Source organism: Myxocyprinus asiaticus, chromosome 22 (genome assembly GCF_019703515.2).
Source record: "Myxocyprinus asiaticus isolate MX2 ecotype Aquarium Trade chromosome 22, UBuf_Myxa_2, whole genome shotgun sequence".
NCBI classification, from domain to species: domain Eukaryota; kingdom Metazoa; phylum Chordata; class Actinopteri; order Cypriniformes; family Catostomidae; genus Myxocyprinus; species Myxocyprinus asiaticus.
The window spans coordinates 1865023-1876185 of NC_059365.1; the positions used below are offsets into that span (position 1 = coordinate 1865023).

Here is an 11163-nt window from a genome sequence, read left to right on the forward strand (position 1 = left end):
TGTTGGGCTTGGCCTGACAAATTCCCCAGTATTTGCGAATTATTCACAGCTAAGCTGTTCTAAGTGGTTTTTGTGGTGTTACTAGGCAGATGCACGTGTTTTTAGTGGGTTTCAGTGAATTGCTATGTGGTGTTTTAAATATGAGCGATAGTAATAGTGATTCTTGATTTAACATCATTTGCTCATTTGACAGCAGGTTCAGTGTTTCACAAATCACACACAATTTAGTCACATTTGAAAAGAGCATGTGTTTATTAAACACCTCATATTTACACTCTCTCTGGTTTATAATCACTCTAATATTCAATACCACCTCTGAAGACATGCCCGGGTTAAAAATTAAAACATAAAGTAATAATATTACACAATAGAAGACTATTGGAACAAGGGTTAGACTAGCGATAACATCTCTTAGAAATATTATAATTGCATTTGTATCTATTCTAAAAACAATCAAACATTCCCATCTGAATTATCATCAGGATAGAGTTGAAACTAATGACAAAATGAGTAAATAGAAGTTTATCAGGATAGGAGAAACTGTTTCCTTGACTTAATTGTTGGAGATCTCATTTAATTGTTGGTGGAGATAGCCTTCATTTCTAGAAATGCTGACCTCAGTCTGTAGAAAATGAAAGAGAGTGAAGGGAATATATATTAGTTGCTGTAAAAAATTCACAGAAAATTCCTGTTTATTTTTAGCACATTATCAGTTACTTGTGCTGTATTGTGTGTGTATTAATATTACCAGAACAAACTATAAAATTTGACTGTAAATTACCACTCAATGAGAATGTCTCAATGAGGGTCCTTGTTTAGAGAAACACATAAAAAGGAGAGATAGGAAGATGTCAGTATTTTGACATTGGCTGATTGATATTTTTTCTCTTAAAGGGATAGTTCACGCAAAAATGTAATTCGCGCTTGTTTTCAATAAAAAAATGCTCCCGTCTCATATGTCAACAATCACCATGTGTCAAGTTTGAAATATAAAACAACAAAGAAGACTTGGAATATGGTGCACAAGTGTTTTGGACTACTTTATGATTGATGACTTTCATTCTGCATTTCTGGAGCTTGGCAGTACAAATGAACCCTTTAAGCTCTGAATGTGTTTTTAAAGATTTCCTGTTTCAAAGACATACCCAAAATTAAAGGCTTATAACTCGACAAAACCAAGGAGGGTCAAGTGTTTGTTATCACTGTAAAGAAAACTTAAAAAAAAAAAATTATGATATTAATTATGATACATTCTGAGACTCTCAGCCAGAGAAACTGCTGAAAAAATCACAAAAAAACTTGAGCCAAAAATTAACTCTTTTTCTGATTTGACATTATATATCTCTAGATGTAAATAAGGTGGCTCGGAAAAACTGCTTTTGTTTTGTTCCCAATCATATCATCTGTATTTGAGAAACTTTTTGTGTTGATACGACAAAGCAATCAAAAGTTACAGCATTACAAAAATTATTTATCATAGTGTCCAAAAACATCTCCAAACAAATATAATATAATAATTGTACATAAAATCTAATTACACATGCAAACACAACAATGATTAAAGGTTTGCATAGCATGCAGACATGATTTTAGTAATGAGATTCCACAGAATGAGTTTCATTCTGTGTCATTTGAGTCATCATTGAGTCTGTGTCGTATTTGGCGCCATCTCCTGGTGGTCATATGTAACATTGTGCTTCATGTGGATTATCTAATGATCTATGCATCTGATTATCTTGTGTGTGGACTCGTTTGAAAGATAATCACCTCCTCTAAGTAATGGTATGTGATATTTTATGTTCCAGTAGTTTTTTGTGAAGTTATAAGTGAAAATATGGAATATAATACCTGTTCACATTAAACATAATTGTCAAAGACATATACTTTTACTCGCTATATTTTTGTCTGTGAGTAAAACAAATGGGCTGGTTGTATTCTACTCTGAGAGTTTTCTAACAACATATGACACATGGATATTAGATGAGCTTGATGTTTTTACCGTTTGCAATAATATGTGCAGTGCAATGTTTTGTTTTTTATAAATTTTAAATTTTTTATGAGTTTTCAAACAATACCTATGTTGTGTTGGTGAAGACTGTAGCTATTCATATTTTTTAAATTATATTTTTTTCTTGCTTAAAGGGTTAATGTCCACTTTCCTTATATTATACTTTAATGATGTTTTTTTTTGTTTTGTTTTTTTTGTCCTTTTTTGGAGTTTGAAGGCCATTATAGGCCTAACACCTTTTGTGTTCCACGGAAGAAAGGAAGTCACGAGAGTGAGTAAACGATGACCGAATTTTCATTTTTGGGAGAACACGAGCAATCACGCCACACCATTAACACACACCTCAGTCACACTTTGGTCTTCCACGGATGCGTGTTCCCTTGATCTCATTGCCGTCCTTGTCCACACACCAGCAGTATCCAGTACTGTGCCAGCACTGCAAGGGCAGATAGTTGCCCTGCTCATCACACTGCGGACGGAAGAATCCAGGTCTCACCTCCTTCACCGACTCCAGCTGACATTTGCGCTCCAGCTCAACGGCTGCAGGGAGACACGTGTGTCATACTGAGGTCTAAACAGCTTCTTTAAATCAGAATGATCAGGTCTGTGTGTGTGTGTGTGTGTGTGTGTGTGTGTGTGTCTCACCTGCAGCAGGTGTGCCCTTCACCTCTTCCTCTTGGTCCATCAGCAATGGCATACTATTCATGGGCTTATGAATTCTCTTTGGCATCAGTCTAGAAGCTTCTGACAAAATGAGCAGGTTTAGTCAAAAATCCCCAACAATTATATGCCATATTTAAAATGTAGATGCTTGTCAAAAATAGTTAATGACGCAAAATAATTTCTACACTTCTCAATATTCAATATTTGAATTAAATGCATTATGTTAGTAAAGTTCTGACTATAAATTATTTAATGTTTATATATATATATATATATAAATGTTTTATAAGCTTAAAACTCCACCGCCCATACACGTTTCATTGTGTATTTTGTTCTGTACCTTCCACTAGTCCGCTGCCCTCTTTCGGGTTCAGAAAAGCTGGCTGCAGTTTCTATAAAAGCAACAATAAGAAACCGACATTCAAAATGAATAAACGACTGATGCAACACTTGTGACTATTTGAATTACATTCAAGAACTGAACACAATGGTAATAATGTTTATCAAACGTATCCTCTAAAAAGACCGTTCTCTGACCACAAGTGGAACGCTCTGTTTCTTGTCGGATGTCTCATCGCTGTAGTCCTTCAGAAGTGACATACTCTTCATGGGCATGTGCATCACCTTTGGAGCTCCAGCTGTCACACAGAAGACCAGACACACAATGTTTAGAAACTTCGACATCATTATTTTTCTGAAAAATCTTTCAAGCCAACACATTTAAGCACTGCTCTCTCTCGTACCTGACATCTTGCGGGTGAGCTCAGACTTCAGTTTCTCTTGTCCGACACTCAGAGCGCTGATGTGTTCTCTCTGACCCCAGACGAAGTAAGCAGTCAGTGCCTGACCCGCCAGCAGAAGACATGCCAGAACCGTCAGTCCGACCACCTTCAGTGCTTTACCATTAGAGTTCCTGCAGGGGGGCGCCACACACAACACAAAATAATATTTTAACTGCTGTAGTGGTCGTAACGGTTCTTTTGGCTGGATTGAGTTGTCTTCTCAAAAACTGGTGCTGTATAAATTAACAAGAAGCCTGTCCTTCCATTTAAAGGTGCTGTAAGCGAACACAACAGTACCGAAATACCGCCCTCAACTGACAAATGTTATGAACAATATGGCATAAACATTTCATTAAGCCTCAATAATTCGCTGCAGCTACAACACAATGAGAATGCGCAAAATAATTGACAGGCAGAAAGCACCAGAGACTGCTGTCACGTTTTTGTTACAAAGTCTAGTGATGTCACAGAGACCGGTGAGATATCTCAGAACACTTCAGTGATTACTTTCAGGGAGTATACATTTTTTTGGCATACCTTTCCATTAAAAAAAAACTACTTACAGCACCTTTAAACAATGCTCTTTTGGGTTATTGACAATTTTAAAAATGTTTCTAATTCTTGTATAATTATTATACAGAGCTTATATTAACAGAGAGACTAAATGTAACATTTGTACTTTTGCCACACAGCAGGACTATTGTAATCAACTGCAAAAAAAGCTTTAAAAGGTGATTGAAAATGGTGAAAAACATCAAAGTCATAGTGAACATCTAAAATATACACTTTCTTTTATACAGTTTAACCTAAATCTTGATTTTGAAATATAAAAAATGTCATGTTTATGCTATTTGTCAACTACCGATTTATACTGTATATGAAGGCTAAATGATTATAATTATTTATAATTATGTATTAAACCTGCACCAGTTATACTTAACCCTTGTGTGACCTTCAGGACATTTTTGTATTTTTACATTTGAGTTTTTTTGATCATTTTGGCTGTTTTAATTCCAATGGCATAAATTTTACCAAAGGTGTGTACTTTTGGGGGGAATTTCAACCTAGTTCCTATAATACATCTATAATACACTGGTTACACAAAATAGTTACACTCAGGACCGTCAGGACAAAAATGTCCCCATTGAAACCCATTAAAACTGCAATATTTGATCCCAGTGCCATTAAAGTATAAAATCATGAATTCTGTGATATTATGCTTTCATTCCAGAGCCCTGGCTTCAGAATGTAAATGTTTAATATTTCTCATGTTTAGCCTATGGAGCAAATACATGCTTTTCCCCTATTTTCTGTTTGCTGAATAAATGATGCAGCTAAAATTGTGTTGGTGTGTTGGAATGGATGTCAGAGTGTGTTTTGAAGGTGTGTATTAAGAAATGTGTGTGTGTGTGTGTGTGTGTGTGTGTGTGTGTAAAAATCAACAGTTGCATTATATAAACAAACTGGCATTTAAAGGGTTAAAATCCTGAAAATGAATGAATATTTGGTAGTTATGATCAGGACTGATGTTGGTTAAAAAAATTAACTAATTGAAAGTGGAAAATAATATTAATATATAATATTATTATGGCAGTTTTTTGAAGCGGACATTTTTGTCCTCAAAGGACCTCTGAGTAACTTTTTTTATTATTATTATTGATGCACAAGGGTTAAACTTAAAAAAAAAAAATCGAAATCACTGGAAATCTGAGTTTATTAAAACTATTCAGCATGTAAAACAAGAACCATTATTGTTTTATAACAGCCTACCACAGAAATGACTATGCATAATGTTTCTAGATAATTCTACACTTTTCCAAAGGTATAAAAATAAGGACAATGACTAAATAACAACTTAATTACTTTTTGTAATGTTTCATTTCAGAGCTTACCTATTTATAATATAAACACCCAACCATTAACAGCAGCGCCTATGACGTCACTAGTAGCTAGGCAGAGTTCAATTTCCATCGTCACATTTTCGTCGCTTTTGAACTTAGATGAGTTTAATAATGAATAATTATCATGAATACGTGTTTTTATTATATGCACAGTTCTGAAGCCCATCCTGAAGTGCCAAATGAGCAAGTAAAAAAAAACAAACAACAACAACAACAAAAAAAAGCTTATTTTTTTCATGCATTAGAGAAAAAAGTTTAAAGTTTGCATAAATATATAACCCCACAAATACTGTTTTATAATTACAAGCATCTATTATATGCCCCACACTTTGCAATCACAATGCAAACGTCACGGCTTATCAATAGTCTACTGTTAATGCTGATTGATCAGGTGTATTGATGATTTACCCTGAAGGTCCCGGGCTCATGATGGTCTCCTCGCTCGGCACGCGCTGAATCAGCGCCTCGTTTTGATGCTCTGCCATCACAGGTGTGTGTTTATGAGCTCCAACACTCAATGAAATTCACTCTGAGTCTCAGCAGGGTTTTAAACGCCAGCAAAACCCGCTTTTCAGGATGTTTCTGGTGGAAAGCCCCGGTTTCTAGATCTGTGAAGGTAGATTCAGTTCTCCAAATGGGCATCTTCAGATCTGAAATGTGATTGGCTGATGAGAAGAGCGTCATTAGTTGATGGAGAGACTGAAACTTCAATGAAGTCTGACCATGAGAAAGTTTTACAAAACAGAAAAGCAAAAACATTCCCATTCCTCCTTCATGTTTGATCAAAATAATAATAATAATAATAATAATAATAATAAAAAGCATAATTTTGAATCATATTGCTTATTTCATAGAGGGATGACACATAGGGTGACACTTTATAACAGCTTTTAATAACACGCCAATAACAAAAATGTAAAGGTAATAGATTTGCTATATTCTTATTTTTTTAATAAACATATATGAGTCAGAATTCTGTGACATTTGCATCTTTCTTATCTATATTTCAATAGTCAACATAAGTTACATTTACTGAAGATCTGTTAAGCAATTTATTATAATCTAATGTTTGTTTTATTAATGCAAATTCTTGTAAAGTGTTGCCCTATACAATAGACTTGCATGTAAAGTGCTAAATTGTGCATTGTATGAAAATAAGTAGCATAATAAAATCTAAATGTATTGGAAGATGCTCTGCCAAGATACACTTGATTCATGCTCCCAATTTCTCTGATTGGCCACTGCAGAACAAACCTGTTGACGTCCAGATATTCCTTAGAAGTGTGGTGAAGAATTAGGCCTTTCCAAAATACGGAACTGAAAAAGAAATGTGGATAAAACTCCACAGTAAGACACCATCATGTTTAAATGTCAAATGTGGAGTGAAATAAGAGAATATGTGATATTTAGAGGATGCATCTCTGAGTCGACTTTTGAAAACGTAAACACTGTTATTTATTAGCCAGGTGTGACATACTGAGTATGAAACTATTGCAAATATTACTTTGTAACACATCAGCTGAAAAGTCTATTAGAGGCAGTGAAATGATGTCTGTCAACACACGGTTGTCCCTTTGTTGTGTTATAATAGAGGAAGACACGCAAGAATGTCTAAATGCAACTGTCACTTTCGCTTTTTTATTTTGGATTAAATGGAAATATTAAACTTACGTTGCAGTTACTGGAGACTTATTTAGTTGCACTGCTTTACAAAGCAACTGCCTGTTGAAATACAGTTTTTCTTTCATTTTCACATTTACATTTTCTTACAATTTAATCCAAACAAACTTATGATTAATAAATAAAAACAAAAAGTAAAAATACTTAATGGTATCCAAGAATGAGTTTATGTCATATTTATATCTAATAGGCCTATATTTGTGTTGAAATAAATGTATATTACTTATTTGGTGTGACTTTCCATTCTAATGCTTAAATCTGCATCTGTGTTTATTGACAGTAATTACTTCACTATTTAAACTAACATGACTATTTACAAATATTATTGTAGAATAAAGAGATATGCAAACAGTGGTTGAATTTAAATGTGCTGCTGATGTCACATGACAGTTGATTTCAGAAGCAGTTGAATTCATGAAACTGTTCAATTTCATAACAATGTCAATGTATAACATTGCATATAATATACAGTATACATGTGTAACATTGTAATATACATTTATATACATGTATAATATACATGTATAGCTTTGTAATATACATTTATATACAAGTATAACATACAGGTGCATCTCAATAAATTAGAATGTCGTGGAAAAGTTTCAATAATTCAACTCAAATTGTGAAACTCATGTATTAAATAAATTCAGTGCACACAGACTGAAGTAGTTTAAGTCTTTGGTTCTTTTAATTGTGATGATTTTGGCTCACATTTAACAAAAACCCACCAATTCACTATCTCAAAAAATTAGAATATGGTGACATGCCAATCAGCTAATCAACTCAAAACACCTGCAAAGGTTTCCTGAGCCTTCAAAATGGTCTCTCAGTTTGGTTCACTAGGCTACACAATCATGGGGAAGACTGCTGATCTGACAGTTGTCCAGAAGACAATCATTGACACCCTTCACAAGGAGGGTAAGCCACAAACATTCATTGCCAAAGAAGCTGGCTGTTCACAGAGTGCTGTATCCAAGCATGTTAACAGAAAGTTGAGTGGAAGGAAAATAGTGTGGAAGAAAAAGATGCACAACCAACCGAGAGAACCGCAGCCTTATGAGGATTGTCAAGCAAAATCGATTCAAGAATTTGGGTGAACTTCACAAGGAATGGACTGAGGCTGGGGTCAAGGCATCAAGAGCCACCACACACAGACGTGTCAAGGAATTTGGCTACAGTTGTCGTATTCCTCTTGTTAAGCCACTCCTGAACCACAGACAACGTCAGAGGCGTCTTACCTGGGCTAAGGAGAAGAAGAACTGGATTGTTGCCCAGTGGTCCAAAGTCCTCTTTTCAGATGAGAGCAAGTTTTGTATTTCATTTGGAAACCAAGGTCCTAGAGTCTGGAGGAAGGGTGGAGAAGCTCATAGCCCAAGTTGCTTGAAGTCCAGTGTTAAGTTTCCACAGTCTGTGATGATTTGGGGTGCAATGTCATCTGCTGGTGTTGGTCCATTGTGTTTTTTGAAAACCAAAGTCACTGCACCCGTTTACCAAGAAATTTTGGAGCACTTCATGCTTCCTTCTGCTGACCAGCTTTTTAAAGATGCTGATTTCATTTTCCAGCAGGATTTGGCACCTGCCCACACTGCCAAAAGCACCAAAAGTTGGTTAAATGACCATGGTGTTGGTGTGCTTGACTGGCCAGCAAACTCACCAGACCTGAACCCCATAGAGAATCTATGGGGTATTGTCAAGAGGAAAATGAGAAACAAGAGACCAAAAAATGCAGATGAGCTGAAGGCCACTGTCAAAGAAACCTGGGCTTCCATACCACCTCAGCAGTGCCACAAACTGATCACCTCCATGCCACGCCGAATTGAGGCAGTAATTAAAGCAAAAGGAGCCCCTACCAAGTATTGAGTACATATACAGTAAATGAACATACTTTCCAGAAGGCCAACAATTCACTAAAAATGTTTTTTTTATTGGTCTTATGATGTATTCTAATTTGTTGAGATAGTGAATTGGTGGGTTTTTGTTAAATGTGAGCCAAAATCATCACAATTAAAAGAACCAAAGACTTAAACTACTTCAGTCTGTGTGCATTGAATTTATTTAATACACAAGTTTCACAAATTGAGTTGAATTACTGAAATAAATGAACTTTTCCACGACATTCTAATTTATTGAGATGCACCTGTACATGTTTAACATTGTAATATACATTTATATACATGTATAATATACATGTATATTATTGTCAACAAAATTCCATAAAATTGAATTGTGTAATATTTAACTAATAATAAGGCTTCGAATAATTAGTTTTTCACTATTTAAACTAACATGACTGTTTACAAATACAGGTACATCTCAATAAATTAGAATGTCGTGGAAAAGTTCATTTATTTCAGTAATTCAACTCAAATTGTGAAACTCGTGTATTAAATAAATTCAATGCACACAGACTGAAGTAGTTTAAGTCTTTGGTTCTTTTAATTGTGATGATTTTGGCTCACATTTAACAAAAACCCACCAATTCACTATCTCAAAAAATTAGAATACATCATAAGACCAATAAAAAAAACATTTTTAGTGAATTGTTGGCCTTCTGGAAAGTATGTTCATTTACTGTATATGTACTCAATACTTGGTAGGGGCTCCTTTTGTTTTAATTACTGCCTCAATTCGGCGTGGCATGGAGGTGATCAGTTTGTGGCACTGCTGAGGTGGTATGGAAGCCCAGGTTTCTTTGACAGTGGCCTTCAGCTCAGCTGCATTTTTTGGTCTCTTGTTTCTCATTTTCCTCTTGACAATACCCCATAGATTCTCTATGGGGTTCAGGTCTGGTGAGTTTGCTGGCCAGTCAAGCACACCAACACCATGGTCATTTAACCAACTTTTGGTGCTTTTGGCAGTGTGGGCAGGTGCCAAATCCTGCTGGAAAATGAAATCAGCATCTTTAAAAAGCTGGTCAGCAGAAGGAAGCATGAAGTGCTCCAAAATTTCTTGGTAAACGGCTGCAGTGACTTTGGTTTTCAAAAAACACAATGGACCAACACCAGCAGATGACATTGCACCCCAAATCATCACAGACTGTGGAAACTTAACACTGGACTTCAAGCAACTTGGGCTATGAGCTTCTCCACCCTTCCTCCAGACTCTAGGACCTTGGTTTCCAAATGAAATACTAAACTTGCTCTCATCTGAAAAGAGGACTTTGGACCACTGGGCAACAGTCCAGTTCTTCTTCTCCTTAGCCCAGGTAAGACGCCTCTGATGTTGTCTGTGGTTCAGGAGTGGCTTAACAAGAGGAATACGACAACTGTAGCCAAATTCTTGACATGTCTGTGTGTGGTGGCTCTTGATGCCTTGACCCCAGCCTCAGTCCATTCCTTGTGAAGTTCACCCAAATTCTTGAATCGATTTTGCTTGACAATCATAAGGCTGCGGTTCTCTCTGGTTGGTTGTGCATCTTTTTCTTCCACACTTTTTCCTTCCACTCAACTTTCTGTTAACATGCTTGGATACAGCACTCTGTGAACAGCCAGCTTCTTTGGCAATGAATGTTTGTGGCTTACCCTCCTTGTGAAGGGTGTCAGTGATTGTCTTCTGGACAACTGTCAGATCAGCAGTCTTCCCCATGATTGTGTAGCTTAGTGAACCAAACTGAGAGACCATTTTGAAGGCTCAGGAAACCTTTGCAGGTGTTTTGAGTTGATTAGCTGATTGGCATGTCACCATATTCTAATTTATTGAGATGCACCTGTATTATTGTAGAATAAAGAGATATGCAAACAGTGGTTGAATTTAAATGTGCTGCTGATGTCACATGACAGTTGATTTCAGAAGCAGTTGAATTCATGAAACTGTTCAATTTCATAACAATGTCAATGTATAACATTGCATATAATGTCCAGTATACATGTGTAACATTGTAATATACATTTATATACATGTATAATATACATGTATAATATACATATATAACACTGAAATATACATTTATATACATGTATAACATTGTAATATGCATTTATATACATGTATAATATACAGGTATAACATTGTAATATACATGGATATACATGTATAATATACATGTATAACATTGTAATAACAAACTTCCATCAAATTGAATGTGTAATATTTAACTAATAATAAGGCTTAAAATATTTAGTTTTTGTTG

The 11163-nt window shown here is 35.5% G+C and overlaps 1 protein-coding gene across 2 annotated transcripts; it reads right to left on the reverse strand.

The window, feature by feature from the left end:
- Window positions 1-223: 223 nt before the first annotated feature.
- cd74a (CD74 molecule, major histocompatibility complex, class II invariant chain a) lies at window positions 224-5949 on the reverse strand. Of its 2 annotated transcripts, none has more exons than XM_051650527.1 (7): window positions 5763-5949; window positions 3415-3584; window positions 3209-3309; window positions 3012-3063; window positions 2654-2752; window positions 2351-2548; window positions 224-622 (listed from the first exon to the last, which is right to left on the reverse strand). In XM_051650527.1, the coding sequence occupies exons 1-6, from the start codon at window positions 5837-5839 to the stop codon at window positions 2352-2354; spliced, it is 696 nt and encodes a 231-aa protein (XP_051506487.1). In that variant the 5' UTR covers window positions 5840-5949; the 3' UTR covers window positions 224-622; window position 2351. The 2 variants fall into 2 exon arrangements, with proteins under 2 accessions (XP_051506487.1, XP_051506488.1); XM_051650528.1 differs by having other exon boundaries at window positions 2654-2749; window positions 5763-5948.
- Between the last annotated feature and the right edge of the window lie 5214 nt (window positions 5950-11163).

What these genes read in the sequence shown, in the direction of transcription:
- cd74a (XM_051650527.1), bottom strand. Translation starts at nt 5,839, where the DNA reads ATGGCAGAGCATCAAAACGAGGCGCTGATTCAGCGCGTGCCGAGCGAG. An exon ending in ATGAGCCCGGGACCTTCAGG is followed by an intron (nt 3,585 to 5,762) that starts GTAAATCATCAA and finishes GCCCCCCTGCAG; the next exon opens with GAACTCTAATGGTAAAGCAC. An exon ending in GGGCAGCGGACTAGTGGAAG is followed by an intron (nt 2,753 to 3,011) that starts GTACAGAACAAA and finishes TCATTTTGTCAG; the next exon opens with AAGCTTCTAGACTGATGCCA.